General features: G+C 46.1%; 1 protein-coding gene across 1 annotated transcript; it reads left to right on the forward strand.

The window, feature by feature from the left end:
• The first annotated feature begins 335 nt into the window (after positions 1-335).
• LOC147848529 (vacuolar histidine transporter YPQ3-like) lies at positions 336-3,592 on the forward strand. Its single transcript, XM_087338366.1, has 12 exons — positions 336-589; positions 696-738; positions 874-900; positions 1,383-1,544; positions 1,628-1,767; positions 2,089-2,311; positions 2,427-2,555; positions 2,656-2,760; positions 2,854-2,874; positions 2,946-3,004; positions 3,109-3,199; positions 3,343-3,592. The coding sequence occupies exons 1-12, from the start codon at positions 336-338 to the stop codon at positions 3,427-3,429; spliced, it is 1,341 nt and encodes a 446-aa protein (XP_087194492.1). The 3' UTR covers positions 3,430-3,592.
• Positions 3,593-14,040: the final 10,448 nt, after the last annotated feature.

Raw genomic sequence — 14,040 nt, forward strand, 5'->3', positions numbered from 1 at the left:
AGAAGAAGATGGTGGGGTGTTTTCTTGGAGAGACGACACGACGTAATAAGGGTGGTCGTCTAACGTCGTCGTGGGAGCAGCAATCGCTGTCGCAGCACCAGCATCTCTACAGGACAGCGCTGCCGTCTCTCTGAGAAACTGGCCTTTATTCTACTCTAGTCTCTAATAATAATAATAATAATAATAATCTCTTCTGAACCTCAGGATTCTCTTCTGCGAATATATATATATACACATATCGCTCCCCCCCCCCCCCCGAACAGTGGGAATGCAAAAGAGCCAATAAATACACACACACTATATATAATTTTTGATAGTGATATATACAGCAGAAGATGGTTATGAATACGTATATTAATGGTGAGGCCCCCGCTGTGTGCAGCCCATTAGGCGGGCAGTCATGCCTGGAGTGGGCAAGGAGATATCTGAGTGCATGTGTTTGCAGCCGGCGCCAGGAGGCGTCTTTTGCCCTGGGCCTCATGAGCGTCTTCTGCTGGGGTGTGGCAGAAGTCCCTCAGATCATCACCAATTTCCGTGAAGGCTCCACAGAGGGGGTCTCCCTCCTCTTCCTCATCACTTGGGTTGTGGGGTATGTTTACGCTTTTGCATTTTGGCTACGTATATTTATTGTTCTGGTAAATCTCTCTTGTCCATCGTGGGCTCCTTGTGTAATGTTCTCCTCTGCATGCTTGCAGAGATGTTTTCAATCTTGCTGGTTGCTACTTGGAGCCATCTACGGTATATTGATTGAAAGCTGTTACTTTGACTTCTACATATCCTTTTGTCATTTATCTTTCATTTTAAAGCATTTTAAAGACAGTGATTTCAGGGAATCTATGTTGAAATCCCCCTTTTTTTGTGGTTATATTGCAGCTACCCACACAATTCTACATGGCACTGGTAAATATATCATTCGTTTCTCCTCCTTCAGTTAATGGCAGTATAAAATATTTTCTGAATTTAAGTGGTCAAATGGGGTGTCATAGGATGTATAATATGGGCAGCTCTATTTTTCTCAAAAACTTTGTGAATGGGAAAGTCCAAGAAAATTGACCTATTTTTTTATTCTGCATGCCATTCTAGTTCTAGTTAGTCTTGTTTACTATGGCAGTTCGGATGTCCTGATTATGTTTCTCGTACAAGCTTGAGCGAAGAGTGAAGCTTGAGATCGAATTCATAAGCATCAGATGATGAAAAACCAATAAAGAGATGATTGTGTGCACTCTAGTGGCCTCAGTAGAATCCTAATCATATTGGAAGTAGCACAAAAATTTCAGTATATTCGGATGCCAATATCTGAACTTTTAAAACTCTCATTTCCTATTTCCTAAATCATATGTTGAGATCAGTGCACCAAATCTCAAATTTTGTAATGGTGACAGCTATATACCATCACCACATTGGTCTTAGTGGGCCAAGTAATGTACTATGATCACATTTCGAAGAAGGTTGGCCAGGTCAATCAGACAAAGGAGATCATGAGGTGGGAGAGAGACATGCAGAGGGATGGTGCAGTTGCTGGAAACGAGCCAATGGAATTTCAGGTTTTGAAAAAAATATTATCAGGCTTTTATGTTGCCATTTTGTTTACACTAGATGAATGTATTATCATAATACTTTTACCCAGGCAAAAGAACCGTCCAAGCCTACGCAAATTATTGCTGATCTGGGAGCACCACTTCTTGCGACCCAAGTTAGCAGCCCAATTGCTTATGCTCGGAGTGGCTCACCACCTTTTGTTCCAGGAAGAGATGGACTCTACTACACGTAAAATTCATCCTCCATGTGAAACTGCCATTATAAATTGCCTGTGAATATAAAGAGGTCATTTTAAACGTTTATATACAGAAGAGGTTATGATGATGTGCTGAGTAGTAGTACTAATAGTGTTGCACTCACACACCCACTCGTTCATGAATGGGATATTGTTTTTCACACCGCTACATGTGAATGAGCATTTTGTCTTGACACATGCATGCATTGTGATAAAGTATACTCACTTCAGTGAGGTATGAAGTGTTTTTTTGTATCTCTATAATTTTCATGATAATGGAAGTAGTTGTTTAATTTGCATTCCATTGCACGCAGGTCTGCACGGTCTCTAGCAAGCAGTCGAACACCAACGGCAGGGTCATATCTTGCTGTCTCTCGTGGTTCTGGGGGTCATGGTACTACAATTTACTCTCTTCTTAATGCAGGAAACAACTCACTTGATGAACCAGGCTACAACTCCTCTCACATACCCATCAGTATTAGCACTTCAAGGTCTGCCCCTGGCCCGGCTACTGTTGGGTCGCCTGTTCTCAGAGGAGTGAGTATCTAGTTATTTTATGTGATTGGCCTGGATCGAATTATTTTTCTTTTTCTTTTACCTTGGCAGGCATTGTGTCTTACAGTTAATTATGTGTTTTACTTTCCTGATGCAGATTTTTACTTTTGCAATGTGTATCAGCGGCCTTAATATTGGGAGAAGTTTTAGAAGTAACCTTTATAGTGGTGAGGTTTCCATTAGCCATGGGAACCCGAATATTTTTCTTGGACGAAAACTCTTCCAAGTAAGCCATCACTGTTAAATGTTAGCATGGCTTTTTTATTATAAATTGGATTAATATGTTTCTTAATTGGAATAGACTGTCGGCCTTTTTTGAGTATCAGACATTCAGTGAAATGAATGAGATGGGGGGCACCGCAGGTGTATGGTGTGGATGGTCGATGGCAGTCATATACATGGGAGGACGACTCCCTCAAATCTACCTCAATGTAAGATTTTTTGTTTCGAACACTTTTCACTGATGAGATTTGTGTTCGATTATGATTTTCTGACTTAAGATGCATGCGAATGATTTACTCCAGATAAAGCGAGGATCGGTTGAGGTAAGTAGTGCACTTGAATCCTAGTGTGCATATTTTATTTTTAACTTTTTAAGACATTTAACGGTGTCCAGGGATTGAACCCATTGATGTTCACTTTTGCTGTACTTGGAAATGCGACATATGTTGGGAGGTAAATGTTCTTATTGAGCACACACAGATACATTTACCATGTGAAATAGTATGAGACGGCACCCACATTTTCCTATTAACTCATATAATTTCCGTTCTTATCAGCATTCTGGTAAATTCAACTGAATGGATGAAGATCAAATCAAATATGCCATGGCTTGTGGATGCGGGCGTTTGTGTGCTACTAGATTTCTTTGTATCCTTTCAAAGCGGTAAGTTGTTTTTTGTGGTAAAATAAAATATAGCTATTTGTATTGACGAAACAAATGCTACTTGGGCTTTCAAAATGAGGGGCAGTTCTTTCCATAAGTCTTCTTAATCCTTAACCATGTTAAAAAGATCCTTTGTCAGTTTCTCTACTACTATTTGAGAAAACCGAGATACCACAAAGAAGCTGTGTCCGGGGACTACAAGTACCTGGAATGAGGAAGCTTGTCCGTGAGTCTTATGTGAATGAGAGCATATAATCTGAAGCTCCTATGTATTACTCGAGAATTTTATTATAGAAACATTGGGATTTTGTGATCAGAAATTTAATTGGGGATACAGGCAGAGAAGCTTAATCAAGGAAAATAAATTTAGCAGCAAATCTGTTTTCTAGTCTTTTTACTCCACCCTTTGATGTCAAAGGTAGCACTAGTTACAATTGTGGGACAAATCTCTCCTGCACTGAGTTATATTGCTTTATGTTTATGGATTTAAAATATCTTGAGTTCCGCCTATTCTGAGTACCCCTTTTCCTGATTCAATCTTATCTTCTTCCTGCTTATGCTGGTGAACTATCATCTGTCTGAGATCCGCTGTTTAGTTTCTATTTTTTTAAAGAGAATATGAAAATTGTAAATTTAGGTTTGGTATTGGATGTTGGCTCTACACATATTATTAAGTACATCATGAGTGTTGCGTTGTCAGGGTGATCTATTGCTTTTTGTTTGTCCGCGCATGATAATAATGATGGACAGCATCAACTAGCTGGATCAGCACAGTGCAGCCTATCATGTCCATCCAAATTTTTTTCATGTTATAGGGCACCCAAATTTGTGCTTCTGAACGTACTCTTATCCACAAAGAAAAGAGCCTTGTGAGGTCGCTCTGCTCTCTGGAAAAAAGCCATGTCGGTCAATATCATACACTTGACTGACTTACCATCCGTGTTTGTCTGACAGAACCTTTTAATCCAATATCATACTTGTTTTTGGTGAATTATATGACAAAGGCAGAATTGTAGACCTTTTCAGCTCCGCAGCTCCGCAGCTGTGCGCTTTGTCCTGTTTGCTCATTTTATACCCCCTTGCAAGAGAATCAATAGAATGTACACAAGTTGGTACTTTTGGGTGGTTTATGACTTGACGTGGTGAAGTTGTAAAAGAAATTTCACATTAGTGCATTGACAATTTCCATGAAACACTAAATCTCCAACAATTTGTGGGTCATGTCATACATGATTTTAGTGCAACGAATTGTGAGTTTCACATGGAAGTGGTAAATTCTCGCAAGTAAAAGTGGGACGGTATGGTAGAAGAAACTATGATGCTAAAAGGATATGTTTTGGTTCTAAGATAGTCCTAGAATTGAAAGTTAGCTCTATGCATAATTCCAAACATAATGAAAACAACTAGCTTTTTTTCTAAAATATAGATTTAGGATTAACCCTAAACCCGAATATAGATTTAAGATTAACCCTAAACCTGAACCCTATCTCTTGTATGGTGTTAAACCTCTTTGTATAAAAAATAGAGTACTTTCTTTGTTTTCTCTTGGTTTATCAATACATGAGAGAGAGTAAAGCCAGATAGAAAGATAACACTCAATCGTTATTGCACCAAGATTAATTAAGATAGACAAATAGATATCGTTGATATGTTTAGCTGGTGTAAACACTTATGTATGTAAGACAAATTATGTTGTGCAAGATTATTCAAAGAGAACAAGAAAGATACACAACAAACACTATGCACAATACACCACAAATTTTAACATGGAAAACCCTCAAAGAGGTAAAAACCACAGGACCTAGTCCAGAAAGAATCCACTATCAACGTAAATCTTATACACCAACACTTCATCTGTGTGAATTTTCTTGAGTTGTAGAAGTTGATCTTCAATTGCCGAGCGCAGCCAATGATACCGTACATCAATATGTTTTGTACAAGAATGGTACATCGAGTTCTTGCTCAAATCTATTGCACTTTGGCTGTCACAGAAGATCACATAAGTTAGTTGACTTAAACCCAAATCTGAAACAAACCTTTTCAACGCATCTCTTTGGCAGCTTCAGGGGTTGCAATATATTCAACTTTTGTTGTAGACAAAGCAACAAAATGGAGTGCACCACCTATTGAATTTACCTTTAAAGGACCACAAACATCTGAATGTACTGTAAAGAATCGATGGTGATTCTTGTGCAACGGAATAGATATGTGTGTAAGAAAAATAGAGGAGAGAGGAGAACACAAGATAGATAAGCAAGAGAAATAAAATACTCAAGAAGAAGAAGATGTATATTTCACAAGTAGAATGGATATACAAATTTGTAGCATTACAAGGAGTCACAATCGACTTAATATGAAGTATGAGGAGGGTGTTTTATATCGAGTCACCCTCTCTCTTCATTAACTTACAACAACCACTCTCTCTCTTGGGGAATGTGAAAACTCATAGTCATGGGATATATGTAACTCATTAGTTATGTGTCATAGAATATGATTCTATGACACATTGTTAATGTGTAGAGAGTAGTGGTGTGACTCTTGACCTTTGAGTAATTATGGATTCTCAAAAGGTGTGTTCACACGTTGCACTATGTTGAGCTTGATTCTCAACACACCCCCTCAACCTTAACTCGGGTCGATTCCTTTTGATTGATGTCCGCTTCGGCTGGTATCCGGTTCAGACGATCTCCGGTGTCCGCTTCGGCTCGTACCTGGTTCAAACGGTATCCGGTTCTCGCTTGTACTCCCCCTCAAGCTTGGCAAGTCAGGAATCGTCAATCCGAGGTCTGACATGAATTGCCGAAGCTTGTCGGCCCCTAAGGCTTTGGTAAAGATGTCGGCCGTCTGAAGATTCATGTTGATGTGTTGAAGGTCGACATCTCCGGCCTGTACGTGCTCTCGGATGAAGTGATAATGCACTTCGATATGCTTTGTGCGTGCGTGGAACACCTGGTTCCGAGCCAGATATATACTGCTCATGTTGTCGTAGTAAATGGGAGTCGGATCCTTGATGGGGACGCCTAGATCCTTCAAAATCCTCTTGAGCCATACAACTTCACATGCAGCTACGATTGCGCCCCTGTATTCGGCCACCGTACTCGAAAGTGCGACGGTAGGCTGCTTCTGACTACTCCAAGATATTGCTCCGCTATCGAGCGAGAAGACAAATCCGGAGGTTGATTGTCGATCGGCTTTGTAGCCTTCCTAGTCCGCGTCTATGTACCCTTCGAGTCGTATTGGTGTGGCCGATGCCTAGTGAACACCGTAATCCATTGTGCCGCTCACGTATCGTAATACTCGCTTAACGCAATCGAAATGGATATCTCGCGGAGTTTGCATGAATTGGCTAAGGAGTCCAACTGGATAGCTAAGGTAAGGTCAAGTGATCGTGAGATAGATGAGGCTCAGTTGACGATATTGGGTCGGCTCACACTCTTCTATGCCGGAGTCAACATCCAATTTAAGGTTTCGATTGAGAGGGGTTGCCACAGATTTACATTGAGTAATCCCGAACTTGTATAACAAGTTGAGGATGTAGTGCCATTGGAAGATCATAATGCCAGCCGGAGTCCGAATTACCTCGATGCCTAGGAAGTAATGAAGCTCCTTCATGTCTGTCATCTTGAATTTGTTGGAGAGGAGGAACTTCACCTTATTGATGTCGACTAAATGCTCACCTCCAATAACCAGATCATCCACATAGAGGATGATGAAAATTAGGCTTCTAGAGTCGTGGCCTACATAGAGGGAGTTGTTGGATTTCGACATTCGAAATCTGATTTTATGAAGATATTGCGTAGTCTTCGAATGCCAAGCACGCGGTGCTTGCTTGAGGCCGTAGAGTGGCTTCTTGAGTCGTCCCACGACTTTCGGATGAATGGGCGATTTGAAGCCGGGAGGTTGTATCATGTACACCTCTTCTAATTCGCCTTGGAGGAAAGCGTTCTTGATGTCCATTTGGTGGAGGTGCCACCCTTTCGCCGCTGCGAGTGCAATTACGGTCCGTACCGTCGCCATCTTTGCCACGGGGGCAAATGTCTCTTCATAGTCGACTCCATGCGTCTGAGCGTATCCTTTCGCTACGAGTTGAGCTTTGTAATGGTTTACGGAGCCTCCGACATTATACTTCACCTTGTAGATCCATCTGCAGCCAATTGCCTTCTTGTGCAGTGAGTGGGTGTTAGGAAATGGAGTCTGTGGTGATTGCAATGCAGCGGAAGGTGAACTAGGTGTGTGTATGTGTAACAGTAGAGAGAGAGAGAGAGAGATAGAGAGCTCAAGAAACAGAGATAGACAAAAGTGTATATAATATTAATGAAACAAAATATATCCAACATTAACTAAGTTACAATGAGTTGGTTTATATACCAACTAAGCTAGGGCAAGTGCCCTTTCTACTATTTACAAAACTAGCCTGGAATGTCCATGAGCTAGTGTGAAACCTATCTATGGGAAGTTGAGTTCGATTCTCAACACGCCCCTTCGAACACAACGTCCATCTGTCGGAAAGTTGTTCGGTTCGTACTTTGACTTGTCTAGTCGGTTGTGTTGCGTATTGCGTAGCCTATCCATGCCGTGTCTGCGTATTCCCCCTCAAGCTCGACAATGTGGACGACGTGAGACCAAGATCGGATGCAAATTGCCCGAGCTTGTCGATGCCTAAGGCCTTTGTAAAGATATCAACGACTTGTAGGTGCGTGCTGATGTGTTGGAGGTCAATTTCTCCGGCCTGAACGCGCTCACGGATGAAGTGGTAGTGCACTTCGATGTGTTTAGTCCATGTGTGAAATACGAGGTTACTCGTGAGGTAGATACTGCTCATGTTGTCGCAGTACATGCATATTGGATCTTTGATGGGTACGCCCAGATCTTTTAGTATACGCTTAAGCCATACAGCTTCGCATGCGACGACTGCTGCGCCCCTGTATTCAGCTTCCGTGCTCGACAATGCAACTGTCGGCTGTTTCTTGCTGCTCTAGGAGATCGCTCCGCTGTCGAGGGAGAAGACGAGTCCGGATGTGGATCGTCTATCTGCTGTGTATCCTGCCCAGTCCGCGTCTGTGTACCCTTCAAGTCGAATGGTCGTATTCGACTTATACAAGATGCCATAATCCACTGTTGTGCTGACATACCGTAGTATCCTCTTAGTGCAATCGAGGTGAAGGTTTCTTGGGTTCTGCATGAATTGGCTAAGTAGGCCGACCAAATAACTGAGGTCGGGTCGCGTAATGGTTAGGTAGATTAGACTGCTGATCAGTGGACGATACTGAGTCGACTCGCTCGCGGCCGTGCCAGAACTGGCATCGATCTTGAGATTACGTTCAAGAGGGGTAGTCACGGGTTTGCACTTTGTCATTCCGAACTTGTAGAGTAAGTTGAGAATGTAGTGCCGTTGTGAGATCATGATCCCGACTGGTGTCTGAATTACTTCAATACCTAGAAAGTAATGAAGTTCGTGTAGGTCCTTCATTTCGAATCTGCCAGAAAGAAGTGATTTAACTTTGTTAATCTCGGCAAGATCCTTTCCTCTGATAACTAAGTCATCCATGTATAGAATGATGACTATTGGGCTATCCGACTCATTTCGGATGTATAGAGATGTATCGGATTTTGACATCCGAAAGCCGACTTGGTGAAGATATTGCGTGATCTTCGAGTGCCAAGCACACGGTGCTTGTTTGAGGCCGTAGAGTGGCTTCTTGAGTCGACATACGATGTGTGAATGATTACGCGATTCGAATCCGGGTGGTTGTGTCATATTCACCTCTTCTTCTAGCTCTCCTTGGAGGAAAGCGTTTTTCACGTCCATATGATGGAGGTGCCACCCTTTTGTTGCTGCTAGCGCGATTATGGTTCGTACTGTTGTCATCTTTGCCACCGGGGCAAAGGTTTCTTCTCAGTCTACGCCGTGTGTTTGTGCGTAGCCTTTTGCAACGAGCCGTGCTTTGAAGCGATTTATGGAACCATCGACATTGTGCTTCACCTTGTAAATCCACCTGCAACCAATTGGTTTCTTGTACGGGGGGTGAGGAACGAGATCCCATGTCTCGTTTTTGCATAACACTTCCATCTCCTCATTCATCGCGTTGACCCATCGTGGATCCTTTGCGGCTTCGGAAAGCGTTTCCGGTTCCTGTACTGACGCTACCTTCATCATGAATGCATAATTGTAGAAAGTAACGTGTGGAAGCAAGTATGAAGACCGAACAGAAGGAAGGAAACTCAGGTTTAATGGAGAGCTTGAGCTTACACGGTATACGCGGGAGAGACAGAGAGAGTGAGAGAGAAGACACAAAAAACTATATTCAATAATAATACTCAGTCTGTACATAAGACGTGCTCAGTGAACACTTTTATACAAGTCCTAGAAGGACTGACCAAAGTACTAACAGTACTTCAATGCTCATCAAGAGCTCCTACACTAACTCCCAAATATATTCCTCACGGAATATCTTTCCTAACGACCTCCCGGTTTACGCACTCGGCCTAACCGATTGGTCCCAACCGATCCAGTCCTCGGCTTCTTCAGCCGATCCGGCTGATGTTGAGCTTGTCTCTCAACACTCCCCCTCAAGCTCAACTTGAGGCTCTTCGGGATCCTCAGGCTCACAGCTTCGGTTCCTCCTGGCTTCACGCCTCGCTCGCGCTCCTCGACCTGTTCGACTCCGCGCGCTTCGACCCTTCCGGTCGGCTCGTCTGCTCATGCGGCCCTTATAAGCTCTTCTGCTGTTGCGGTGTTGACGCTTCTCCTGCTGCCTTTTCTTCCGCTTGGGCCTCGGTTGATTCAGCGTATCTGAATCAAACATCCGAACCGACTCGGCTACCTCCGATCGGTTTTCGCTCTCGTTCGAGTTGGCTGTCTCCAACTCGTCTTCGGTCTTCTTGCCTTCGATGGCGTCATCTTCTCCATGCGTGGTTGGCTTCAGCTCTCTCCTTTAGTTGCTACCCTTCTGTCTGCTTCCGAACTTTTCCGCGGGTCCGCCCTTGGCTTCTTCAGCTGATCCGATGTCGAACTTGTCAACCGACTCGGTGTCGCGGTGTCCGCTCCTTTCCTGCTACCTTGCTTGGTCGTTCGAGACTATTCTCCCCCTGAAGTTCAGCACGTCAAGGTGACGCAACCCGAGCGCACCTGAGAATTGCCGCAACTTGTCCAGACCAAGAGGCTTTGTGAAGATGTCGGCAGCCTGCCGATCCGTCGGAACGTATTGAAGTTCGACTTCACCGGAAAGGACACGCTCACGGACGAAATGGTAGTGCACCTCAATGTGCTTGGTCCGTGCGTGGAAGACGGGGTTCTTCGTGAGCTGGATGCTGCTGAGGTTGTTGCAGTAGATCTTCGTCGGATCTGACACCTCCACCTGCAGGTCCTTAAATAGCCGCTTCAACCATATGGCTTTGCATGTCGCGACAACCGCTCCTTGGTACTCAGCTTCGGTGCTCGACAGTGCAATTGTCGGCTGCTTCTTACTGCTCCATGCGATCGCGGCACTCCTGAGGGAGAACGCGTATCCAGACGTGGATCGGCGATCGGCGGCGTTGCCAGCCCAATCAGCATCAGTGTAGCCGACTAACTGCGCGGCTGCACCGATCCGATATAGCAGTCCGCGGTCCTTAGTGCCGCTTATGTACCGCAGTACGCGTTGCGCACACTGAAGGTGCTCCTCGGTAGGTCGCGCCATGAACTGACTGATCACTCCGATCGGATAACTGAGGTCGGGTCAGGTGATGGTCAAGTATATGAGGCTTCTGACAATTTGTCGGAACCTCGTCGGGTCGCATACCTTTCCCGTATCCGGACGAAGCTTGACGGTTCTGTCCAAAGGAGTCGAGACGGACTTACAGTCGGCCATCCCGAATTTGAAGAGCATACTCAGCACGTAATAACGTTGGCTGATCAATATGCCTTCGGGGGTACGGATCACTTCGATCCCGAGGAAGTAATGAAGGTCCCCCAGATCCTTCATGTCGAACGGTGCCGCAAGCTGGAGCTTCACGCGGTCGATTTCACTTAGGTCGGCGCCGGTGATGACCAAGTCATCAACATATAGTAAAATACTAACCGGTCCGAGTCGACCTTTCCGGATGAACAGGGAAGAGTCCTATTTTGACGTGACGAAGCCCATCCGACGTAGTTGTTGCGTGATCTTCGCGTTCCAGGCACACGGGGCTTGCTTCAGTCCGTAAAGGGACTTCTTCAGTCGGCACACTGCCGAGGAGTCCGTTCCAGAATGAAATCCGGGGGGCTGTACCATGTACACATGTTCCTCAGGGTCACCTTGCAGGAACGCATTCTTTACATCCATCTGATGTAAGTGCCACCCCTTCACCGCAGCTACTGCGAGCAAAACATGGACGGTCGTCATTTTCGCGACCGGCGCAAATGTCTCATCGTAGTTGATGCCGTGTTTCTGCGCGTAGCCCTTTGCCACTAGCCGAGCCTTGTACCGGTTGACCGAGCCATCAGTGTTGTACTTGACTTTGTACACCCACCTACACCATATCGGTTTTACCCCTGTTGGTGCGTCAACCAGGTCCCAGGTCTCGTTCTCCGCCAATGCGTGCATCTCTTCCTCCATCGCGGCACGCCAATTCGCATCTTTAGCCGCTTCTGCGTAGCTCTCCGGCTCACGCACTTCCGCTACATGGGTCATGTATGCATAATGATGCGCCATGTACTCGTTGTATCCGAACCGCAAAACATGATTCTTTTGGTGGGTAGATCGGCGTAATCTCACATCAGCCGATGTCGAGGCCTTCTCGGTCGATGCGGTCTTCATCTGTAAAGACCTGTCACCGGTTCCCTCGGAGTCAGACTCGCGTCGGTCAGACTCGTTCCTTTCCGTGCCGGAATCCGACACCTTCTTCTTCCCTTTCTCTTTGCGCGTAAGCCGTCTCCTCGGCTTCCTGCGTGGGGAATGCACGACCGAGTCTCCACTACTCGCCGGCTCTTCTTCGGACTGGTCGTACCGACTCAGTCGTCCAATCGGTCCACTTAACCGGAGTGAAATCGGACTCTCTTCGCGGGTCTCGATTTCGGGCTCATCTGGAGGCATCTCGGCCTCGCTGACCTCATCGTCAGAGCTCGGATTGGAGTTGAGGTTCGTAATCGGGGGCAGGTACCAGGACGCGGACTCGTCAAACACAACGTCGCGGCTGACACACGCTTGTTTGGTGCGAGGGTTATAACACTTATAACCCTTCTGCTCGTCCGAGTAACCGACCAAGATGCATTTCTCGGCCTTTGCGTCCAGCTTCCTCCTTTTCTCCTTCGGTACATGCACATACGCAATGCTACCGAACACCCTCAAGTGTCGCAAGTTCGGCTTCGTTTCGAAATATAGCTCGTGCGCCGACACTTTGTCTCCAATCCGGTTCTGGATGTATACCGCGGTCCTTACCGCCTCGGCCCAGTAGAACTTGGGCAAGCTCTTCTCCTCCAGCATTGCTTGTGCCGCTTCCACAACTGACCGATTCTTTCTCTCGGCCACGCTGTTCTGCTCTGGCGTGTATCTACAACTGAATTCGCGGCGAATTCCCATTTGTTGTAGGTAACCGTTGAATTGACCGGAAAAGTACTCTTTCCCGCCATCCGACCGCAAGCACTTGATCTTTCATCCCGTTTCGGCTTCCACGAACCCTTTGAGGTCCCGGAAACAGTCGAAGACTTCGCTCTTCCTCTCAATGAGGTAGATCCATGTGTGTCGCGTGTGGTCGTCGATGAAGGAGACGAAATATCGGCTCCCGCCAAGACTAACGTTTTGTGCCGGCCCCCACACATCGGAGTGTATAAGGTCGAGTTTGTTCCGGCTCCGGTTTCGCTCATTGGGGAAGGGAAGTTGGTGTTGCTTCCCGAGCTGGCAGGCTTAACAAATTTGTGCCTTTCGGCCACTAAATTTGGGCAATCCGAACACTACCTGTTTCGATTGCAGATCTTGAAGCCGTTGGTGGTTGACGTGGCCTATCCGCTTGTGCCACAAGTCGATGTCCGACTCGGTCTTTTGTCCCTTCGCGAACATTGCGGTGCCGCCGTCAGTGGAGTCGAGGATGAACATCCTCCCGTCTCTGCGCCCTTGCGCAATCACACGACCTTCTTCCTCAATGAAGCATCCGAGGTGTGTAAACCGAACCTCCATCCCTTGGTCGACGATCTGTCCGACCGAGACCAAGTTTTTCGTGATTGTCGGGACGTGGAGCACGTTCAAGAGTTTCCCTTTCTGCCCGACATGGCTAAAGGGAACTTATCCGACATTCGCGATCGGATGCGGAGTGTCGTCTCCAGTTGCGACTACTCCAGGTTGTATCGGTTTTTCAAGGTACGAGAACCACTCCTTATGGCTCGTCATGTGGTTTGACGCGCCGAGTCTACGTACCACACCTCGTCCGATCTCGGGGTGCTCTGTTTCATTGAGTTTGCTTCGTGTCTCGTCACGAAGACAGACCCTTCTCCGACTCTCCCAGAGTCTTGGGCGTAGTGTGATCGCTGCCGATTTCCCTTGTCGGTATGTCCGGAGCCGTTTCCGCAACCGGTTCTCTCCGAATCAGCGTGCTTCTTCCAACACTCACTTTCCCTGTGGCCTTTCTTGCCACAATACCAGCACTCGGCGATGGCCTTCCCTTGCCGGTTCTCATCGCTTCGACTCTCCCTGTTTCCGGAGGGTCCAGAGTTGCTGTCGGCATCACTTCGGTGCCATCTTCCTTGATCTCGTCGGCCGCCTCCATTGCGCGCCGATTCGCCTCGTCCTCCACGTCCACGGGGCCTATCTCCCTCCGTGTACAGCATTCTGCTATCGGTGTGCGTGCTTGTAGACGCACCCGCGTGGTTCTC

Source organism: Azolla caroliniana, unplaced genomic scaffold (genome assembly GCF_043228905.1).
Source record: "Azolla caroliniana isolate FFs.n. ecotype wild unplaced genomic scaffold, voAzoCaro1.0.p SCAF_326, whole genome shotgun sequence".
NCBI classification, from domain to species: domain Eukaryota; kingdom Viridiplantae; phylum Streptophyta; class Polypodiopsida; order Salviniales; family Salviniaceae; genus Azolla; species Azolla caroliniana.

Coding starts and splice junctions, on each gene's coding strand:
- LOC147848529 (XM_087338366.1), top strand. CDS start 336: ATGGTTATGAATACGTATATTAATGGTGAGGCCCCCGCTGTGTGCAGC. Junction 901..1,382: donor CACAATTCTACATGGCACTG/GTAAATATATCA, acceptor TAATGGTGACAG/CTATATACCATCACCACATT. Junction 3,005..3,108: donor AATGCGACATATGTTGGGAG/GTAAATGTTCTT, acceptor CGTTCTTATCAG/CATTCTGGTAAATTCAACTG.